General features: G+C 56.7%; 2 protein-coding genes across 3 annotated transcripts in view; one reads left to right on the top strand and one right to left on the bottom strand.

Moving 5' to 3' along the window:
* Positions 1-11,265, top strand: part of DNAH1 (dynein axonemal heavy chain 1) — an 83,904-nt gene extending 72,639 nt beyond the window's left edge. The window contains exons 62-79 of the mRNA XM_030811652.1: positions 1,384-1,503; positions 1,628-1,777; positions 1,892-2,052; positions 2,912-3,137; positions 3,267-3,462; positions 3,771-3,922; positions 4,908-5,104; positions 5,358-5,502; positions 5,753-5,911; positions 5,993-6,124; positions 6,827-6,997; positions 7,078-7,257; positions 7,328-7,504; positions 8,167-8,337; positions 8,492-8,622; positions 9,616-9,967; positions 10,311-10,545; positions 11,093-11,265. Of these exons, the coding sequence (XP_030667512.1) occupies positions 1,384-1,503; positions 1,628-1,777; positions 1,892-2,052; positions 2,912-3,137; positions 3,267-3,462; positions 3,771-3,922; positions 4,908-5,104; positions 5,358-5,502; positions 5,753-5,911; positions 5,993-6,124; positions 6,827-6,997; positions 7,078-7,257; positions 7,328-7,504; positions 8,167-8,337; positions 8,492-8,622; positions 9,616-9,967; positions 10,311-10,545; positions 11,093-11,214 (3,177 nt within the window). The 3' untranslated portion in view covers positions 11,215-11,265. The remainder of the gene's footprint in view (positions 1-1,383; positions 1,504-1,627; positions 1,778-1,891; positions 2,053-2,911; positions 3,138-3,266; positions 3,463-3,770; positions 3,923-4,907; positions 5,105-5,357; positions 5,503-5,752; positions 5,912-5,992; positions 6,125-6,826; positions 6,998-7,077; positions 7,258-7,327; positions 7,505-8,166; positions 8,338-8,491; positions 8,623-9,615; positions 9,968-10,310; positions 10,546-11,092) is intronic.
* A 536-nt stretch (positions 11,266-11,801) lies between these two features.
* BAP1 (BRCA1 associated protein 1) lies at positions 11,802-21,088 on the bottom strand. Of its 2 annotated transcripts, none has more exons than XM_030811651.1 (17): positions 20,620-21,088; positions 20,492-20,521; positions 20,332-20,386; positions 19,257-19,389; positions 18,747-18,866; positions 18,188-18,249; positions 17,963-18,105; positions 17,618-17,696; positions 17,042-17,165; positions 16,554-16,701; positions 15,917-16,101; positions 15,260-15,393; positions 14,223-14,701; positions 13,945-14,105; positions 13,586-13,747; positions 13,409-13,481; positions 11,802-13,228 (listed from the first exon to the last, which is right to left on the bottom strand). In XM_030811651.1, the coding sequence occupies exons 1-17, from the start codon at positions 20,654-20,656 to the stop codon at positions 13,095-13,097; spliced, it is 2,259 nt and encodes a 752-aa protein (XP_030667511.1). In that variant the 5' UTR covers positions 20,657-21,088; the 3' UTR covers positions 11,802-13,094. The 2 variants fall into 2 exon arrangements, with proteins under 2 accessions (XP_030667511.1, XP_003257209.2); XM_003257161.3 differs by having other exon boundaries at positions 13,586-13,678.
* Positions 21,089-21,271: the final 183 nt, after the last annotated feature.

Genomic DNA, 21,271 nt, shown 5'->3' with positions numbered 1-21,271 from the left:
TACTTTTAAGAGTGTGATGGACCAGGCATGATGGCTCACGCCTGTAATCCCAGCATTTTGGGAGGCCAAGGTGGGTGGATCACCTGAGGTCAGGAGTTAGAGACCAGCTTGGCCAACACCGTGAAACCCCCTCTCTACTAAAACTACAAAAATTAGCCTGGTGTGGGGGCACACACTTGTAATCCCAGCTACTCAGGAGGCTGAGGCAGGAGAATTGGCTTGAACCCAGGAGGTGGGGGTTGCAGTGAGCAGAGATTGTGCCACTGCACTCCAGCCTGGGTGACAGAGCGAGACTCCGTCTCAAAAAAAAAAAAAAAAAAAAAAAAAATGGGTGGAGGTTGAGAAACAATGTCCACAGTAGGGTTTAGAAGGGTTGTCTGGTCAGATGCAGTGTAATCCCAGCACTTTGGGAGGCCAAGGCAGGTGGATTGCTTGAGCCCAGAAGTTCGAGACTAGTCTTGGCAACATGGCAAACCCCTTCTCTACTAAAAATTCAAAAATTTGCCAGGCATGGTCGTGCATGCCTGTAGTCCCAGCTACTCAGGAGACTAAGATGGGAGGATCACCTGAACCCAGGAGGCGGAGGCTCCAGTGAGCCAAGATGATGCCATTGCCAAAAAAGAAAAGAAAGGAAAAGAAAAGAAAAGGAAAGAAAAGGAAAGAAAAGAAAAGAAAGGAAAAGAAAGGAAAAGAAAAGAAAAGGAAAGGAAAAGAAAGGAAAGGAAAGGAAAAGAAAAGAAAGGAAAAGAAAGGAAAAGAAAAGAAAGGAAAAGAAAGGAAAAGAAAAGAAAAGGAAAGAAAAGAAAGGAAAAGAAAGGAAAGGAAAGGAAAAGAAAAGAAAAGAAAGAAAAGAAAAGAAAGAAAAGAAAAGAAAAGAAAAGAAAGCTTTCCTAAAGAAAGTATCTGAGCGAGACTCCAAAGGGCAGGGAGAGTTGGCAAAGAGAGAGAACGAAGAGGCCGTAGGCAAAGGCCAGGCGTGGGCAGAGGCCAGGCGTGGGCAGAGGCCAGGAGGGTCAGTGGGGTATGGGCTGTATGAAGATGGTCTCACCGAGTGAGCACTCGGTAGGCAAGAGGACAGAAAGACACAGCGAAGGAGGGCCTTTCTGTCTGTGGGTTTCTCTGTCCATCTGGGGCCATCAGTGTCCTTGGGCCTGTGCTCTCTCAGGGGCTGTGCCATGGTTAGGTATCCAGCCAGGAGCGAGGGAGAGGCAGGAGTCCTGGGGGTGAGGCATTGCCCACATTGTCACCTGCCCCCAACCTCCAAGGGGATGCAGTAAGGAGAGGGAAGTCCATAGCCGAAACACGAGGCCGGGAGATGTGATGCCCTCAGTGACCCTGCTTGCAGGAAAGCCCTGACCCAGTCCAGTGCCTGGCTCTCCACAGATCGCTGGCCTCCCCAACGACACACTGTCGGTGGAGAACGGGGTCATCAACCAGTTTTCCCAGCGCTGGACCCACTTCATTGACCCTCAGAGCCAGGCCAACAAATGGATCAAGAACATGGTGAGCCCACCCACCAGGCACCACCACCCCACCCCAGCTAGGCATAGCAAGGGCAGTGGTGAGCCACAGAGCCTCAGGCTGGCTCTCAGTCCCTGCAACCCCTTCTTTTCCCCTTCCCTTACAGGAGAAGGACAATGGGCTGGACGTGTTCAAGTTGAGTGACCGCGACTTCCTGCGCAGCATGGAGAACGCCATCCGCTTTGGCAAGCCATGCCTCCTGGAGAACGTGGGCGAGGAGCTAGACCCAGCCCTGGAGCCCGTGCTGCTCAAGCAGGTGGGTCTGCAGTGGTGATGGCAGAGTGGCAGTAGGCCTGGACAGAGCAGTTCCCTTCCCCTGCCCCACTGGTGATGCTCAGGCCACAGTACCCACCGGTCCCACCCACCACAGACGTACAAGCAGCAGGGAAACACGGTGCTGAAGCTGGGGGACACAGTGATCCCCTACCATGAGGACTTCAGGATGTACATCACCACCAAGCTGCCCAATCCACACTACACGCCCGAGATCTCCACCAAACTCACCCTCATCAACTTCACCCTGTCGCCCAGGTGAGCCCCCACCCCTGGGGTCTCCCAAGCATCAGCTCTGCCTCTGCCTGCCCAGCTGCCCCTCTCCCACCCCCAGGTCAGGAGTCAGTGGGACTTTCCCCCACTCAAAATCTCCACTAGTTTCCCCCCAGGCACTCACATTCCAAGCCTTTCTAGCACTTCCACCAGCTCCTCCTACCCGCCACTGTTTCCACCTAAGAACCTTCATCCCCACCTCATCCAGATCCCTGGTGAGGGTCCCCAGCCTCTGTGTCTAGCACCAGCCTCACCTCCTCCAGGGACCCCTTCTCTCCTGCTGAGCCCTCGCCAGGCCCTGTGCCCTCATCCTCAGAGCTGACCCAGAGCCCTGAGTCGGGCACACTCTGGCTCCTTGAACCCAAATGCCCTGCTTCTTATCCTTGCTGCCACGAGCCCAGGCACTGTGGTTTTCGCTGGCCATCCATACACAGCCCACAGCCCACAGGCCTGCTTTGTGCAAGGCCTCCATTTCAGTGGTCAGTGTGAACCTCTCCACAAAGCCGGGGGCAAAAACACCCTGAAGGCCTGCCCTGGGTATCACAGCCCCCACTTGCCAAGGAGGTATTGTCCAGAGACCCCAGCCGCTCACACATCCAATTGCTCAGCCCCTTCTAGGATTCCAGGCTGCCACCCAAGGTCTCACTGAGAACTGATGTCTTTGAAGGCAGGCTCTGCACTAGCCCTGCAGCCTGAGATGGAGGCTAGGCCTCCTAGGCCAACACTGGCAAGGATGCTGGGCTCTTGGAGCCCCAGAAGCACAGGTGGATAGGTGAGCAGGTTCACGGCTGGCCCTCCAGGGCCCACCAGGTATTACAGACTTGGTGTCCCCTGCCCCCGGCAGTGGCCTAGAGGACCAGCTGCTGGGCCAGGTAGTGGCAGAAGAGCGACCCGACCTGGAGGAGGCCAAGAACCAGCTGATTATCAGTAATGCCAAGATGCGCCAGGAGCTGAAGGACATTGAGGACCAGATCCTGTACCGGCTCAGCTCCTCCGAGGGCAACCCTGTAGATGACATGGAACTCATCAAGGTGCTAGAAGCCTCCAAGATGAAGGCTGCTGAGATCCAGGTCAGCTGCTGCCTGCCCACCCACCTGCCCCGGGCGTGCCCCCCACCTCTCCCTGCCTGCCCTAGGCCTGCCCCCCAAACCCCCTGCCTTCTGCTGTTTGACCCCTCCCCCCACCCACTGCAACCACAGGCCAAAGTCAGGATTGCAGAGCAGACGGAGAAGGACATCGACCTGACGCGCATGGAGTACATACCCGTGGCCGTCCGCACCCAGATCCTCTTCTTCTGTGTGTCCGACCTGGCCAACGTGGACCCCATGTACCAGTACTCCCTTGAGTGGTTTCTCAACATCTTCCTCTCGGGCATCGCCAACTCAGAGAGAGCAGGTAGCACCGGCATGCCAGGCTCCTACCCTGCACAGATATGACCCATGTGGACACATTTCCACTGTGGGGCAGACACAAACTCACAACTGTGTTCACTGACATACACTCTCCTCTTAGACTCACAATACATAAGAATGCACACAGCACGCCTATCCTCCTCCGAGCCCCTTCACTGGGAACACCAAGTGCCCAAGGGGAGGCCCAGGCTGCCCCTACGGCTGCTGGGGAGACTGGCTAGGCTGGGCTGGACCCTGGGGCTCTTCCTTCCTCTCACCTCTCCGCGCTGCCATCACTTCTCCACTCCACAGACAACCTGAAGAAGCGCATCTCCAACATCAACCGCTACCTGACCTACAGCCTCTATAGCAACGTCTGCCGCAGCCTCTTTGAGAAGCACAAGCTGATGTTTGCCTTCCTGCTGTGTGTTCGCATCATGATGAACGAGGGCAAAATCAACCAGGTGCTGGCAGAGACGCCTAGGACAGACTGCCTGAGGGGTGGCCCTGTGGCAGGGCCTGAGAACAGGGTAGAAGGAAAGGGAAAGCCAGGCATGAAGGCACCACAAGAGCAAAGGGGCAGAGGAAACACAATTCCTTGATTAAAAGCAGCCAGGGCCGGGCACGGTGACTCAGGCCTGCAATCCCAGCACTTTGGGAGGCCAAGGCAGGTGGATCACTTGAGGCCAGGAGTTCAAGACCACCCTGGTCTCTACTAAAAATACAAAAATTAGCTGGGTGTGGTGGTGCACGCCTGTAATCCCAGCTACTCAGGAGGCTGAGGCAGGAGAATCGCTTAAACCCAGAAGGTGGAGGTTGCAGTGGGCTGAGATCGTGCCACTGCACTCCAGCCTGGAAGACAGAGCGAGACTCTGCCTCAAAATAAATAAATAAATAAAAAGAGCCAGAAGACCCTGGGTTAATTGTGCTCCAACCAATGGCTCAAGGTTCAAGAAGTCCAATGTTGTGAGCACAGGCCTTTTCGAGCCTTGAGTGTGCTGGTGAGCACGAAGACTGTCCCCAGGGACGGACTGTCCTGAGCCTCCCACACCTGCTTGGCCAGGAACTCACACTCTCATGAAGCCCTACGCATTTCGTGGTGCAGCAGAAAGCCCTGCTGAGACAGTGAGAGTGACAGCCCCCACTGTCAGAGCCCTAACTGCGTGCCTGGCACAGGACTCTGGCCTGGGAAGCAGTCAGCCTTCTGATTCTTTCTACTCCCAAATGAGGAGGCAGAGGCCCAGAGACGTCACATCTCTTGCCCTAAGGGCACACAGCCAGGAAAAGGCAGGGTGGGAACACTAACCCAGACCTGTTTGACTACCACCCCTAAGGGAGACTCAGTTTCTCCAGGTGAGGGTGGTTGGAGAGGCACTACTGGGTGGGGGTGCCCAGAGCAGGAGGAGCTGGCCAGGGCCGGAGCATCAACCTCCTCCTGTCCTCTGCCAGAGTGAGTGGCGCCACCTCCTGTCCGGGGGCTCCATCCAGATCATGACTGAGAATCCGGCACCGGACTGGCTGTCAGACCGGGCCTGGCGAGACATCCTAGCACTCTCGAACCTGCCAACCTTTTCTTCCTTCTCTTCCGACTTCGTGAAGCACCTCTCAGAATTCCGGGTCATCTTCGACAGCCTTGAGCCCCACCGGTTAGCTGGGCCCCAGAATATGGCAGGATGAGCCCATCGAGGGGACGAGTCCCTAGGAAAGTCTTGTCTGGGAGCCTTCTCTAAGGGGCCACCCAGGGTTGCCCTGTGGCTGTGGCCACATCTCCTCTGTGCCCCCAGTGCCATACCCCAGGGATAGCCCACTCTCCCCAGCTGTCCAGCCGGCCAAATCCCTGGGGCCACCAACCTCCTTCCAACAGGCTGGCTCTCAGGGAGGTGTGGGCCACTGTTGCAGGGAGCCTTTGCCTGGCATCTGGGACCAGTACCTAGACCAGTTTCAGAAGCTGCTAGTCCTCCGCTGCCTCCGCGGGGACAAGGTCACCAACGCCATGCAGGACTTTGTGGCCACCAACCTGGAGCCACGCTTCATTGAGCCCCAGGCAAGTGGTGGAACCCTGGCAGGACTGGCACCTTGAGCTTGTCCCCACCCTGGGTCTCAGGGCCCTGGCTGCATCTGGATAGACTACTTGGCCAGGCCAGGACCCCTGCTTGCTCCCTAAAGGCTCTGAGAGTTTCCAGCCCCCACCAGGAAGCCCACTGGGGACCACTCTGAGAACCCCAGATCCCCCTCGCTTGCCCTGATCTCTCTCTAGCCCCAGGTGGTCTCAGCATCTCCCCCTGCCCTTGCAGACAGCCAACCTGTCAGTGGTGTTCAAAGACTCCAACTCCACTACGCCCCTCATCTTTGTGCTGTCACCTGGCACAGACCCTGCTGCCGACCTCTACAAGTTTGCCGAAGAAATGAAGTTCTCCAAAAAGCTCTCTGCCATCTCCCTGGGCCAGGGGCAGGTCAGGGCTAGGCAGGGAGGAAGTGAGTGGGCTGGGAGGTGGGCTAGCTGGCCCCCCTGCTCAGTGCTCCTGCCCCTGCAGGGCCCTCGGGCAGAAGCCATGATGCGCAGCTCCATAGAGAGGGGCAAATGGGTCTTCTTCCAGAACTGCCACCTGGCACCAAGCTGGATGCCAGCCCTAGAACGCCTCATCGAGCACATCAACCCCGACAAGGTGTGTTGCCCTGCGCATCACAGACCCAATGGGGCCTCCTCTGCATCCATCGGGGACTAATGAGGCAGAAATAAGAGAATCATGCAAAGCACTCCACCCAGCCTCCAGCACGTAGCAAGTGCTCAGCAACTGACATGTGCCACACATCGACATCATTAATCCTCTCAATCTACCCCCACCCCCAGTTACCTGTACAAGTGGTGATGTGACTTGTCCAGGGACACCCAGCACAGACCGTGACCTGGGACTTGCCAAAGACCCCCCCCCCTTTTTTTTTTTTTTTTTTTTTTTTCAGACGGAGTCTCACTCTGTCACCAGGGCTGGAGTGCAGTGGTGCAATCTCAGATCACTGCAACCTCCACCTCCCGGTTCAAGCGATTCTTCTGCCTCAGCCTCCCGAGTAGCTGGTAGTAGCCCGCCACTATGCCCACCTAATTTTTTGTATTTTTAGTGGAGACGGGGTTTCACCGTGTTGGCCAGGCTGTTCTCGAACTCCTGACCTCGTGATTCGCCTGCCTTGGCCTTCTAAAGTGCTGTGATTACAGATGTGAGCCACCGCGCCCGGCCAAAAGCCCAATTCTTAACCAGTTGTCTGTGCAGGCTCGCTTGACCTACCTCAGGGTCCCTGGGCAGGAGGGAGCCTGGTGTCAGGGTGGCCACCAGGTATGGGTCTCAATGCTCACGTGGAGTCATGGCCACCAGGTACACAGGGACTTCCGCCTCTGGCTCACCAGCCTGCCCAGCAACAAATTCCCAGTGTCCATCCTGCAGAACGGCTCCAAGATAACCATTGAGCCGCCACGCGGTGTCAAGGCCAACCTGCTGAAGTCCTACAGTAGCCTTGGTGAAGACTTCCTCAACTGCTGCCACAAGGTGAGGCACACTTGGTGCAGGCCCACCCTACCTGCCCCCTGTCCCCGCTCCTCACCTCCCCTGCCTCCCACCTCCCCCAGGTGATGGAGTTCAAGTCTCTGCTGCTGTCTCTGTGCTTGTTCCATGGGAACGCCCTGGAGCGCCGTAAGTTTGGGCCCCTGGGCTTCAACATCCCCTATGAGTTCACGGATGGAGATCTGCGCATCTGCATCAGCCAGCTCAAGATGTTCCTGGATGAATATGATGACATCCCCTACAAGGTGGGCCTGGGGCAGACTGGGGCCTGGGAGACTGGGCACTTAGGGGAGCCCTCACCCACCCACCCCATAGGTCCTCAGGTACACGGCAGGGGAGATCAATTACGGGGGCCGTATCACTGATGACTGGGACCGGCGCTGCATCATGAACATCCTAGAGGACTTCTACAACCCTGACGTGCTCTCCCCTGAGCACAGCTACAGCGCCTCGGGCACCTACCACCAGATCCCGCCCACCTACGACCTCCACGTGAGTCTAGCCCAAAGGGCTGCACAGGAGGGGCCTGCCAGGCTGGGGTTCTGGGGTACCATGAGCACCTTGGTGCTGGGTGGGAGGAGACGCAGCCCCCACCCTCCATCAGCTGTCTTTTCATCAATCAATCCATCCCATCCCACAAAGACAGCCTTGGCGAGGGAGTCAGGCCCTGCCCGCTGGGGCTCGCCTTTGTGAGTGAACTCCTGGTCAGCCACTCCCTGGGTGGAATCACTCAGTGAAGGCTTGGGGCAGCTCCTCCAAGGCGGTAACCAGGCCCAGACTCCGCAGTCAGGGAGGGCTGCCACAGAAAGGATGCTTCCCTTAAGATGTGTGAGGAGAAGCCATGAGCCGGGGCTGGGTTGTGTGGGTCATCAGTGCAAAGGGCCTGTGGCAGGAAGGAGCCTGACAAATTTGGGCCACTGAACAGAGGAGCAGGGAATGGATGGCAGTAACAGGGGGACTGGGAGGGAAGCAAGGGCCACGCCACACAGTGCCTCGGAGGCCTGGAGTCCCAAGAGCAGGGACATGCATAAGGGTAATAAGCAGGAGTGACAAGTGGGGGATGTGACAAGTGGGGATGTGCTCCATTGGCGGGCAACTCTGAAGGCTGGGGCAGAGCAAGCCAGGGGCTTCCATGTTGGTCTCCTCTCTCCTAGGGCTACCTCTCCTACATCAGGAGCCTCCCACTCAATGATATGCCTGAGATCTTTGGCCTGCATGACAATGCCAACATCACCTTTGCCCAGAACGAGACGTTCGCCCTCCTGGGCACCATTATCCAGCTGCAACCCAAATCATCTTCTGCAGGCAGCCAGGGCCGGGAGGAGGTGGGTGGTGTCAGAGGAAGGGGCCCAAGGGCTGGACGGGCTGGGCTTCACCATCCTGCCCACTACCCTGTGGGAAGGAGCCCTGTGCATGTGGAATCCCACAGGGGATAAGGGGGCCCAGCCTTGACCCCACAGTGTTCCTTTGCCCCTGCAGATAGTGGAGGACGTCACCCAAAACATTCTGCTCAAGGTGCCTGAGCCTATCAACTTGCAATGGGTGATGGCCAAGTACCCAGTGCTGTATGAGGAATCAATGAACACAGTGCTAGTACAAGAGGTCATTAGGTAATCACCCCACCACACCCCGGCCCCAAGTCATCGGCCACTGGACTGTAGAGAAATGACAACAGGAGTTACTGTGGGCCAGGTGCCATGTCAAGTGCTACACATCCTCTAACTCAGCTATTTTTTGTTGTTGTTGACACGGAGTCTCTCTCTGTTGCCATGCTGGAGTGCAGCGATATGATCTCAGCTCACTGCAACCTCCACCTCCCGGGTTCAAGCGATTCTCCTGCCTCAGCCTCCTGAGTAACAGACTATAGGCCGGGCGCGGTGGCTCACGCTTGTAATCCCAGCACTTCGGGAGGCCGAGGCGGGTGGATCACGAGGTCAGGAGATCGAGACCACGGTGAAACCCCGTCTCTACTAAAAATACAAAAAAAAAATTAGCCGGGCTTGGTGGCGGGCGCCTGTAGTCCCAGCTACTCGGAGAGGCTGAGGCAGGAGAATGGCGTGAACCCGGGAGGCGGAGCTTGCAGTGAGCCGAGATTGCGCCACTGCACTCCAGCCTGGGTGATAGAGCGAGACTCCGTCTCAAAAAAAAAAAAAAAAAAAAAAAAAACTGGGACTATAGGCGCACACCACCTAATTAGCGCGCCCAGCTAATTTTTGTATTTTTAATAGAGACGGGGTTTCACCATGTTGGCCACGATGGTCTCGATCTCCTGACCTCATGATCTGCCTGCCTCAGCCTCCCGAAGTGCTGGGATTACAGGCATGAGCCACCACACCCAGCCAACTCAGCCGTATTTTTATTATTCACATTTTGTAGACGAGTAGACTGTGACCCCAAAATGTTCAGTAAGCTATCCAAGTCCAAGTTCGCACATTTGCTAAGGGCCAGAGCTGGGATTTGTACCCAGGCCACCTGACCCAGCTCTCTGCTCTTAGCCTCTATGTTTTGCCATTGTTTTTCAGTCTGTGGCCTTGAGCTGGGGAGCATAGCTACTGCCACGTGACCCCAGCCCACTACCTATTCTCTTGCCACTGGCCTCACAGGTACAATCGGCTGCTGCAGGTGATCACACAGACACTGCAAGACCTGCTCAAGGCACTCAGGGGGCTGGTTGTGATGTCCTCTCAGCTGGAGCTGATGGCTGCCAGCCTGTACAACAACACTGTGCCTGAGCTCTGGAGTGCCAAGGCCTACCCATCGCTGAAGCCTCTGTCCTCATGGGTCATGGACCTGCTGCAACGCCTGGACTTTCTGCAGGCCTGGATCCAAGGTGGCATCCCAGCTGTCTTCTGGATCAGTGGCTTCTTCTTCCCCCAGGCTTTCTTAACAGGCACTCTGCAGAATTTTGCCCGCAAATTTGTCATCTCCATCGACACCATCTCCTTTGATTTCAAGGTCTGGGCACAGCCAGGGCCAGGTCAGGTGACAGGCTAGGGTACAGCCCAGGGAGGAGAGGCTCTGAGGCCACGGTCGGTTGGCAGTTGGGGAACCCCTAAGCCAGGGCATGGAAAGACCCAAGCCAGAAGAGGCCGTGAGTCCCAGGAACGGGTCTGGGCTGGGTCCATCAGAAATCCACAGGGGCAGGGTACAGACCACAGGCCATGGGCTAAAGTGGTAGGTACATGATGATGGACAGGCAGGCAGCATTAGGCAGCTCTCTCAGAAGGGAGTTTTGTGCCTCCTAACCCAGATTCTGGGTATTGTTATGTGTGTGGGGTGTGTCTGTGTCTACCCACAGGTGATGTTTGAGGCACCATCGGAGTTAACACAAAGACCCCAAGTAGGGTGCTATATCCATGGATTATTCCTGGAAGGTGCCCGCTGGGATCCAGAGGCCTTCCAGCTGGCCGACTCTCGGCCCAAGGAGCTGTACACAGAGATGGCCGTTATCTGGCTCTTGCCAACACCCAACCGCAAGGCCCAGGACCAGGACTTTTACCTGTGCCCCATCTACAAGACACTGACTCGTGCTGGTATGAGGCCTGGGACGGGAGCCTACACTATGGGCGGGGACACAGGACTAACCCAGCCCAGCCCAAGCCAGTCACTTATCCAGGTTAGCTGAATAAGGAAGGACAATAGAGATTTGGGCCAAGCCAGCAAGCAGCAGGCAGGTTAATGCCCAAGGCCTGCCATCTGGCTGTGGGGAGCACCCCTGAACTCCTGTCCTACATGCCTCCCTCAGCAGGCCCACCTTGGGCCCCAAGAGCCTACAAGCCCCAGCCTGTCATTGGGAGTTCAGAGGGGTAACTGAGGCCCAGGGCAGGAACTTGTCTGGACTGGGTCCATCAGAGAATGAAAAGTGGCATCAACTCTGCCATCCCTATCTTCAGTCCCCAATACAGTAACCCTGGGGAGGCTTGAACCCTGGCCAGACCCCCTCACCAGGCAGGCTTCCTCTTGGGTCAAGGCCCCCTCCCTGTCCTCGGCTTAGTCTGCCCAATGCCCTGCCCCTACGCTATCCTTGCTCTAGTAGTAATAGGGCATGACCTAACCCATCCCCTTCCTTGCCCATTCCAGGAACACTATCAACCACAGGACACTCTACCAACTATGTCATTGCTGTGGAGATCCCCACCCATCAGCCCCAGCGACACTGGATAAAGCGTGGTGTGGCCCTCATCTGTGCCCTGGACTACTAGACTCAGACAGAAGGACTGGGGCCATTAAAGCTGAATTTTCTAAGCAGTCCAGCTGTGCCTTAGCTGCTTGCATGAGGACCCCTTTGCAGGACTCACTGCCAGGGGGCTGGTGAGGGGCTGCAGCAGCCTCAGCAGACGATGCAGTCAGCAGAGGAGAGCAGAACAGAGGTGGCAGCTTTGACCTGCTTTACCTGTCCAAACGCAACAAGGAAGAGATGCCCAGCACCCTCCCAGGGAGAACACACCACTCGAGATTAGATTAGAGGCAGCCCTGCCTCTTTGACCCAGAGTCCCAGCACCTCTCCTGGTTGCAAAGCCACAGATTTGGTGAAAGCCATGGCCCTCTCCCCAGCAAGTGCACCCTGTCTACAGTCCACCTGAAGCCCCTCCTCAGCTCAGGTCCTAAATCCCAGGCCTAGGATTCCAAGGATATCTGGCCCAAGACAGCTGGACACTCAAGGATCATATACTTCTTACCTTTCTGGTCCCAGGGCCCTGGGCCCACAAGGTCTAGTAAGGCCCTCCCTCCCACCACACACGTCTAGCCCAGCCTCCATATCTCAGGCCAGCAACCACAGGAGGGTTCATTTCTCAGGAGATTCTTAGGAGAGTTTTATTCATTCATTGATCCAGTATTTACAGGGGCTAGAGGGGTCAAGCTGTGCTCAGCCCAGAGGCAGCTGCCACACTTGCCAGCACCCCCCACTCAGTCACTATGTACAGATAAAGGGGCCTGCTTGAATCACCTTTTTCAAAGCCATCTGGCAGAGGCCATGGGGCTGTGTTGGGGCCTGGGCTCCAGAGGCACTGCTGGGCCCATTACCCCTTGGCATCAGGCCCTCTGGAACACAAGGGCTCCAACTGGTTGTCTTGATCCTGCTGTCCCCCACCCTGAGTGCCTTGCAGAGGCTGAGGAAGCTGGAGTAGCAGGAAGAGCTGAGCGGTGCCAGCTTCCGATAAGCAAGCTAGGGTACAGCTGCTACCTGTCTCTGCTACCCCTGAGAGGGAGACATGGTAATACTGAGGGGCTGGACAGAGGCTCTTCTGAGCCTCAAGCTCCAGGGACAGAGACCTAGAGCCTAATTTAGGCCCATAGCTAGGGCCACAACACTGAAGGCGAAGAGCCCCAGAACCTTGCTGTGGAGAGCAGTCTTGAACAGCCTGGCTAGAACAAGGAAGACAGTTCACAGGCCACTGAACAGTTCCCACATGCTCTGCTCAGGCCATGGGATCCCAGCAGCCTGCTCACCCCAACCCCACTGGGACACCCTACTCCCAACCCAGCCCAGTGCTGGGTCCCTGAGTTTGGCACTCTCCTAAGAGGAATGGAGAAGGCCTGGCTTCCTTACAACAGGGACAGGCTGGTGGCTGGGGCTAGAGCAGCAGGACCCAGAGCCCAGGACCCACCCAGGCCCCCAGCTAGGACGCTGTAGTTGGGACCATGGCATGATACAAGGACCTGGGCCCACCAGGACAGCTCCTAGGAGAGAAAGCATAGTCAGGTAGGAACTTATGTCAACATGGTGGCATGCTGGGTTGGAGCCCAGAAAAATAGATGTCTCTGATAGGTAAAATATATATTCTGCTGCCCAGGCAGAAGGGCCAGGTCCTGCTGCTCCACAGCCGGCTGTGGAGGAAGCTGCAGTACCTCGCTGTGCCCCAACTCCAGATGCTGCCTCCTGAGCACTACGGGGCTGATCTGCCGTGTCAGGCCTCAGGGCACCATGGAAGGAATGTGGCCTGGTTCCTCCCATTCCCAGGGCCTGGACTCTCTGGCTGGGACTATTCAGTAATACTGGGAAAAGGGGAAGTGGGGCAAGAAAGGACCCTGGTGAGGGCCACACGGCAAGAGTGGGCTGCAAAGTCAGGGCCAGCAGTCCTCACTGGCGCTTGGCCTTGTAGGGGCGAGAGCGTTTCCGCCGGTCAGGCTTCCGCTGCTTGTGGAGCCGGCCGATGCTGACCCCTTGGCGCCGCCGCACGGAGATGTTCTGCTCCACTAGGTTGGCCAGCATGCCTGCAAAGAGGTAGAGACCCTTGAGCAGGTGCTGGCTGCCTCAGGCCAGGAGCTGAGGCTCTCATGGCCCTCCCTGTGCCCCAAGGTCTGCTCAAGCCTCAGGAAAGGCCAGAGGAGGGGAGCTGAAGGACACCACCCTCAGCAGGGCATTCCAGTTAAGACAGCAGCGCATCCCCTCACCTTCCTGAGCCAGCATGGAGATAAAGGTGCAGATGAACTCATCATAGTTGTGGGTCCTTCTCTGGTCATCAATCTGTAAGAAAGAAGAAGGCTGAGAGCACTGGAGCCAATCTTGCCAGAGCAGCCACCAGCGGACCTCGGGAGAGGCCAGATCAGGCAACTGGAGAAATCACCCACCTTGAACTTCTTCCTCTTCTCTACCTCTTCCTTGAGGCACGCCTCATAGTTTGCAATCTCAGCCTCCACACACTTTAGCAGTGCCAGCAGCTCCTGCCAAAACCCAGCATTGCACCTCTGATGGGGGCGGGCCAGCAACAAAGCCCCACGAGCAATAGGCAGCTAGAGGCAAGGATGAGCAGCGAGTCCATGCCTATGGAGGCCCCTGCCACCACCCAACCCAGAAAGTCTTCTGGCACATGGCTCCAGCCACCAATCTTCACACCAAAGTTCCAATCAAGAACTTGGCACCTGGGCAGGAGGAGCTCAGGCCTTACCCTCTGCCAGGATTAAAGGAGAAAACCACAAAGGAGGCTCACCTTGGGTGAGTATTTCTCCCCACTCAAGGGCTCGCCAGGCCTCACCATCCCTGTCTTCTCTCTGCTGTCCGTGGCTTCCACAACCTCCTTCTCCACCGGGCTGCTGGACCCCTGGCTGCCTTGGATTGGTCTGATGGAGGGCGAGGAACCCTTCCCACCCTCTGGGAAGAGAGGTCACAAGAAAATCATCAGAGCGCAGGACACTTTGTGGTCACTTGGCCATTTCCCTCCTCCCTCCTGGGTGCACCAAGTGGCCAGTGAGCCAGTCCAAGGCCCACCTGTCAGCGCCAGGGGACTAAGCACCCCATCCTCAGCCAGGTGCAGCAGGCCTGTGCTGATGACAGGACCCAGGTCGCGGACAGCACGGTTGTAGCGTATGCAGTCAACACGCAGCAGGCTGTCATCCTCTCCAAAAAGCACCTTGGAGATGTGGGAGGTGACAGGGCTGGAGGGCCGCGTCGGGTTGGCCGAGCGGATGGGAGAGCGCAGTGGCGAGTTGAAAGCACTGCCGATCTCAGAGGCCGTGTCCGTACTCTCATTGCTGGGGGTGGGTGAGGGCTGCGAGTGTGTGGGCACTGCCACAGCTGGACTCCCAGCCCCACTGCTAGTCTTGATGGACAGAGGAATTGAGAGGTCCTTCTGGGACTCTTTGAGCTTCTCAGCCAAGACGTTGATGGTGTTGGGCTGCAGCACTGACAGTTGCCCATCAGCAGAACCGCTCAATGCCCCTGGCTTCCCTGTTCCCTTCCCCTTATACCTGTGGGGCCCGAGAAGATGTGAAGCAAGGGAATGGGCCAGGTGACCATACCCAGCAGTACCCAGAATGGCTTAAATACATCCCGACCTCCAGGGGCTGACCCTAAAACTCCTTATACTTGGTCCAAGCAGCTTGAACTAGCCATGCTAAGCCTGGCATCAAGTTCTGTCAGCTGCAGCCAAGCGTCCTCAAAAGACACTTCCTCTATTCCAGCCATCTCATTCCTGGCCTTTTGCCAGTGCCCTGTGTTCCAGCAAAGCTGCCTCCCCACCACCCACATCTCCTCCATCCTTGCCCCAACCAATCCTTCAAGGCCTGGCTAAAAGGCCACTTCCAATAGGTGATGATATATGCTTATGTGCTCAGCCTTACCCCCCAGCCCACCAAAAATTTCCTGGGGACTTGGGGTCAGCCCTATCATGCCAGCCTCCCCCAGGGCCCCAAACTCCACAGGTGGTCAACATTATCTGCTGCAGGGCATTCTCAGACATAGACTGAGATATTCAGGATGGGATCTGAAGCACCCAGAACCTGGTAGCCTTAGAAAGCTGGGCTGACCTAAGGGCAGAGTTGGTGTTCTGCACGTCATCCTCCTCGTCATCCTCATAGTCATCCTCGTCATCTGAGTACTGCTGGGGTGGGCGGACTGGAACTCGGCTGCGGCCCACACCTGCCGCCAGGTCTTCTTCCTCCTGAGACAAAGACCAGGGCAGTTATAAAGAAGTGCTGCTCGGCGCAGGCTGAGCCTAGACACTCACAGCCAGAGAGAAAGCCAACATGGTTTTCCAGACTGAGTCAGCGGAACCCCTCCAGGTGTTCCATGGCCTATCCTTGGCTTGTGGGGAGGCTGCCACCCACTTACACTGCATAGAAACCTATGGAGGAGTTTTAAGAGAAACAGAGTGCCCTGAAACACATGCCTTTATTTTGCCAGTAAAACCCAACCCATAAAGTTGTACCAAGGAGCGTGACCTAAACATTTAATCCCACAGCCATGTAATTAGATTAAATTCAAAGGAGCTCTCCTGGCCTCTCTAAGCTCCTGCTGTTATGGGGCCCTTTTTGTATCAGGCAGAGGAACCTAGCAACCCAGGCCCAGGCAGCTTGACCCAGCCATGCCAAGGGTGAACACCAAGGAACCACATGGGGAAATTGCCTGTTGCAGGCTCTCAAGAGAATCAAGTAGAGAATCCTGCAAGGGTGCTCCCAGCTTACCTGCATGGGGGACTTGGCATAATTGTGATTGTCTAGAAAGGCCGGCAGCCGCTGGACAATGGGAGTGGGGTTGGGGGGAACCCCATTGAGGCTGCTGCCTGGAGGCTTCACCACCAGCTTGGGTTTGTTGGGAGGGCTGTGGGATGGGGCTTGTGTACATGAACCAGCCGCCTCCTCTGCACCATCTGAGACAGGGCAAGAACACAGGCAGGACCTCCAGTAGGATCTCCAAGAAAAGCTCACAGTCTCCCCAGCCCTGTGAAACAGCACCTCCCAGAGAAGAACAGCCAAGCCAGCTGGTGCAATGGGAGTCAGCAAGCTCTAAGTCATGATCCCGCAATGAGACAGGGCAAAGAATTAGATGGGAAAAAAGAGGCAGAAAAAAAAAAAAAAACCGCCTCTAGAGAAAACAAGAAAGGGAGTGTACATTACAGAGAAGGGCCCAGGGGCCTGTGGTAACAGCGGCCCTTTACAGGTGCTTTTCTTTAGGGAAGGACTGCTTTCCCTCTACCTTCTGACGGGGGAAGAACACTGCCCAAGGACATCCCCAGAAAAAGACTCTCCCTGCTTAGGCCTCCCACGCCAGACATTAGGGGGTGGCTCTGAGGCCCACAAGAGGTCCCAAACCCCCCAGTACCTGTGTGGGTGCCCTCAGAGGCTGCAGGGGCCCTGTTTGCTTCCAGCACCAGTGGGGACTTGTTGCTGGCTGATTTGGACTCCTCAGGCAGCTGTGACTCTTGAGACTTGTGGGTCTGAATCAGCTCTGGCTGTGTTACTCTTATCAGCTAACAACAGAATCCAGGGCTCAGAGGAGAAAGGGTACACCTGGGCTTCTACCTTAAATAGCTAAGGGCTGAGGACCTAAAGGAATAATGGCCTTGGCTCTACCCATTCACTCACAGGGAAATAAAACACCCAAACCCAAACTACCTTTTAGAAGCTATTCTCCCTCGCCACTCCAAGTCCCACCTTTCCCACAACGGGGGCAAAGAAAAGATGTGGTTAGCTGAAGCCCAGATCTACAAGAGCGTATGTTCGCTAATCAGAGACAAATGCTGTGGGGGAAGGGAGGAGGAATGCAGGGAGGGTTGGGCTGGGCAGAGGCCAGGGAGAAAGGGCACCTACCTGCTGCAGAGCCTCTAGTACTGTCTGACGGTTCACCTTCAGCACGTGCAGCCTGGCCTCATACTTGATCCTGCGGTCGGGCACCACTGCCATCAGGTTGAAGCGGATGTCGTGGTAGGGCTCCCTGCAGTCACAGCCGCAGCCGTGAGAGCAGCTCCTGCCCCGGCCCCGCCATCAGGTTGAGGCAGATATCCTGGCAGGGCTCCCTGCAGTCACACCTGCAGCTGTAGGTATAGGCCCCACCCCAACAGGCAGGCAGCGACTAGCCATACACACCAGGCACCTGAGCTGGTACCTTCCAACAGGCTGTATGAGGGGCCTATCCAGAAGTGAACTAGCAGACCTGGGCTGCCTAAGGCTCCACTGAGGCCTGCCCCTCCCCGAGCCCACCCAGGAGCAGGCCACAGGCAGCCCAGGCAGGAAATAAGACAACAAGTTGAGAGCCCATGATCTAAGCCTGATCTTGCCAGATTCACCATATGGCCTCGCAATTTACAAATCACCTGGATACTCTCTGTCCCTCCCAAAGTAGGTATAGCTCCAGAGAGTAGAACAGGGCAGGCACAGGGCCCTTACCCTGCAGTGGCGAGGCCGATACGCTCCATGATGACCCGCCGGGCCTTGTCTGTCCACTCCTCATCCTCCCCCCAGGGCCCTAGTGGAGACCAAGACAAGGAATCAGCGAGAAGGAAACCCTGAGTTTGGGTAGGCCAGGAGTGGGAAGGAAGACAGAGAAGAGCAGTTGAGCCAGGGAATCAGGAGCTGGTTGGGCAATATGGTGTAGGGTGAAACCCCAGCCAGAGCCGGGTGTCGGTACCCACAACCCCTGCCACTGGGTCCCACATACCAGAAGTCCCTGAGCCCCAGCTCCCTAGGAGGCAGGCAGAGACACCCAACAGGCCTCCAGCTCATGGTGCCTACCATGGTCAATGGGGTAGACCTTCAGCCCATCCAGCTCAAAGAGCCGGCCTGTAATAGGCACATAGCTGACAAAGTGGAACGCCTCCATGGTCCGCACTGCACTAAGGCCATTCTGCTTCTCAGGGAGGTGGCGTGGCTCAGGCCTGGGGAAAGACAAAGTCAGGGCCCAAAAAATGATACTCCCCCTACTCCCACCTCACATCAGCTCCCACAGCTCCCACACACCTGGCATGGCTATTATGTGCCTTGGCCAACTCCGGGGCATTGCCAATCGCATATCCTTTGCTCTACGGGGAAGAAAATAAGGCCATATCAGAATAATTTCTCCTCAGGTAGGACTATGGGTGGAAGGCAAAGCTTCAGAGAGCAGCCTGGAGGCATTCCAGGAATCGGAAGGAACACAGACAAACTTTCTTAAAGGGCTGGTGGGGGCAGAAAAGAGCTCTGGAGTCCCAAAGAGATGGACTGTGCTGGCCTTGCATGGTAATTAGTGGACACTAGGAAGCAACATGGCCTGAGAGGAAAAGTCCTGACAGAGAAGGTTCTGACATGGTGTGACTTAAGGAAAGTCTCCTCCCTCCCTAGGCCTGTCTCCTTTCGCCACAACTGCGCCTAAAAACAATGGCCTTACACAATTTATTTAAGAGTCAGATGTAATATAAACGATCATTTGAAAAAGAAACAGCCTAATAGTACCCAATATCATGTGATAGCATTCCCAGTGGCCCTCAGGGTCAGATCTGCCCAGTTGGCTGTGAGCCAGGATGAAGGCACTGCAGCCTACCTCAGGGCTGAAGCCCTTGGTGAAGTCCTTCATGCGACTCAGGGTGGGTCCCAGGTCCACGTTGCTGCAGTTCAGGAGCACACTCAGCAAGGCATGAGTGGCACAAGAGTTGGGTATCAGCTGTGAAACCAAGAATAGTCACCCATACACAGCACCCCTCACTGCAAGCCCCAAGCCCATATACATCAAGAATGGGGATCCACAGCAGGTCAGTCATATCTGGACAACTCCCCTTCTCAGCTCCCTTCATCTTTGCCTAACGTTTATTAACAAGCACTTACCAAATACCCACTGGATATCTGAAGACACAGAGAGTAGACTCAGACACCCCCCTACTCTAAAACTGTTCCCTTTAATGAATTAGAGCTCAGTTCCTTCTGCCAGAGGATTTCTGTAGCTACCGCCCCTAGAATCTGCCTATCTCCTCCTCCTGTCTTCCTCCATTTCCACTTCCCCAGCAAAAAAATGGCAGCATCCCACCCTCCAAACAAAACACAGAGTCCAGCAGACCTGGTGGGCAAAGAACATGTTATTCACAATATCATCATCAATCACGGACGTATCATCCACCAAGGTAGAGACCTTTCGCCGGGACCGGCGCTCTTCGATCCATTTGAACAGGAAGATAAATCCATATACAGGGCTGGGGGAAGTAAGGGGCAGAGCCAGATCAGCGAAAGGGGAGAAGGCAATCAGCATTCCCTTCTTTCTCCCACTAATCCTTTGCACTGCGTCATCACTCAGGTGTCCTTGCTGTGATCCCAACTCTCCCCTGGCTACTTCCCAACACTGGGTCTGAAGTGGCCTTGTGCCCTCACACACGAAAGGCCTGCCACAGGCAGAGCAAAGCATAAGCTTCGGGCTGTGATGCTCCAGGAGTCCACCCAGTCTCCTTATGAAGTCTATGGTTCTGGGTACGAGAAGAAAAGCTGGAACTGAGGGCCAAGGATGGGACAAGGTAGGAACACAAAGTAAGACAAGAACAAAAACTCTGGTGAGGAACTGAGGCACTCCTTCTCACTTGTGGGCCCCAATGCAGTCAGGAAAGCAAATGAACACCCACACTAATCTCTTTTGTTCCAGGAAATTAAAGTAGACTTCTTGGTTCAGTCACGGTTGCTACTGTTGCTACTCTCTTACACCTCTATTCTGCAGGACCATTGGGACAAGACTCTAAGTGTGGGCACCCAGGAGGGGCCTTATCACCCCAACCAATCAATAGAGGATGACTTTGTGTTAGAATTAAAGCCAGACACACATGGGCACACTGAAATTAACACATTACACAACTGCACAAAAGGCATTGTGTGACCTGGGTCTTCCCGCTGCAAGGCCAGGAAAGCAGCTGAACCAAACGACGCTTAGGGGTGGGGAGGGGGCTGCTACAAAAAGGGAAGCGCTAAGAAGATTGGGAGAAAAAGTATCAGTTTCATCAGGAGCCGGCACTCAGAGCGCAAGGCTGCTTCTTTATGTGAGACTTTACAACGTAGGGTTCCTGGCACTGCCTTCCCTAAGGGGCCCTGTTCTCTGGGACCTTCCCCAGCACTCTGGGTGTAAGGGGCAGCCCTGGTGTGCAGCCACTCACCCCTGGCATTTGCTCTGAAGGTCGTAGATCTCCTCCACTTGCACCCCTTTGACACCTGCGATGAGGAAAGGAAAGCGGTAGGGAAGGACAGCCCCTGATGAGTGAGGGCGCAGGTCTGGGCCCCCACAACCCCGGTCCGGCAGGGAGAAGGGGCTCTTACCGAAATCTTCCACGAGCAGGGTGAAGAGGCCTGGGTGGGGAGACAAGAGGAGGGGGTGATGGTCAGGCAGGCGCGTCCCGGGCCCATCCGGCCTCCCCAGCTCCTGGCCCTCCCGGTCCCCTCCTCACCTGGGTCGCTCTCCAGCTCCAGCCAGCCCTTATTCATCTTCCCGCGGGGCAGCCCCTCAACGCCATGTCCAGGCCCTCCCGCCCCACCGCTGCCCCCAACGGGAGCCCCCACCGCCCCCGGGGCTCCTCAGTCCCACACACAGACAACGGGCCCAGCCGCGTCACCCGCCCGCGCCGGCGGCACGACGTCACCAAGGTGCGACGGCCCTGCTCCGCCTCTGGGCTCGTCTTCCGCCGGTCCGACAGCAGATGCGGGCACGCGCTCGAAGGCGAAAATCGCACGCGCGGAGGGACGGGGGCGAAGGGGAGGGCGGGACGGCGGCGAAGGGGAGGGGCGGGACGAGGCGGGCGAAGGGAAGAGGGGGTCCGGGCGATGCTGAGCGCTGAGGCTCGAGAGGAGGGGCGGGACGGGCGACGGGAAGGGGCGGGGCCGGGCAGTACTAGGCCCGGGTGGTGCGAGAGGAGGGGCGGGGCGGGCGAGGGGAAAAGGCGGGGCCAGGAAGTGCTGGGCGCGGGAAGTGCGAGAGGAGGCGCGGAGCAGGCTAGGGGAAAAGGCGGGGATGGGCGGGGCTGGGCGCGGGTGGTGGGAGAGGAGGGATGGGGCGGCGAGGGGAAGGGGCGGGGGCGGCGAGGGGAAGGGGCGGGGGCGGCG

This window comes from Nomascus leucogenys, chromosome 4 (genome assembly GCF_006542625.1).
Source record: "Nomascus leucogenys isolate Asia chromosome 4, Asia_NLE_v1, whole genome shotgun sequence".
Taxonomy (NCBI): domain Eukaryota; kingdom Metazoa; phylum Chordata; class Mammalia; order Primates; family Hylobatidae; genus Nomascus; species Nomascus leucogenys.
This window is presented reverse-complemented; position numbering and strand designations above follow the sequence as displayed.

Bases quoted from the DNA above. Each gene is read 5' to 3' on its own strand.
- BAP1 (XM_030811651.1), bottom strand. From the start codon at position 20,656: ATGAATAAGGGCTGGCTGGAGCTGGAGAGCGACCCAG. The intron at 20,522-20,619 runs GTGAGGAGGGGA...CTCCCCACCCAG, and splicing joins GGAGCTGGAGAGCGACCCAG to GCCTCTTCACCCTGCTCGTG. The intron at 20,387-20,491 runs GTAAGAGCCCCT...TCCTCATCGCAG, and splicing joins CCTGCTCGTGGAAGATTTCG to GTGTCAAAGGGGTGCAAGTG.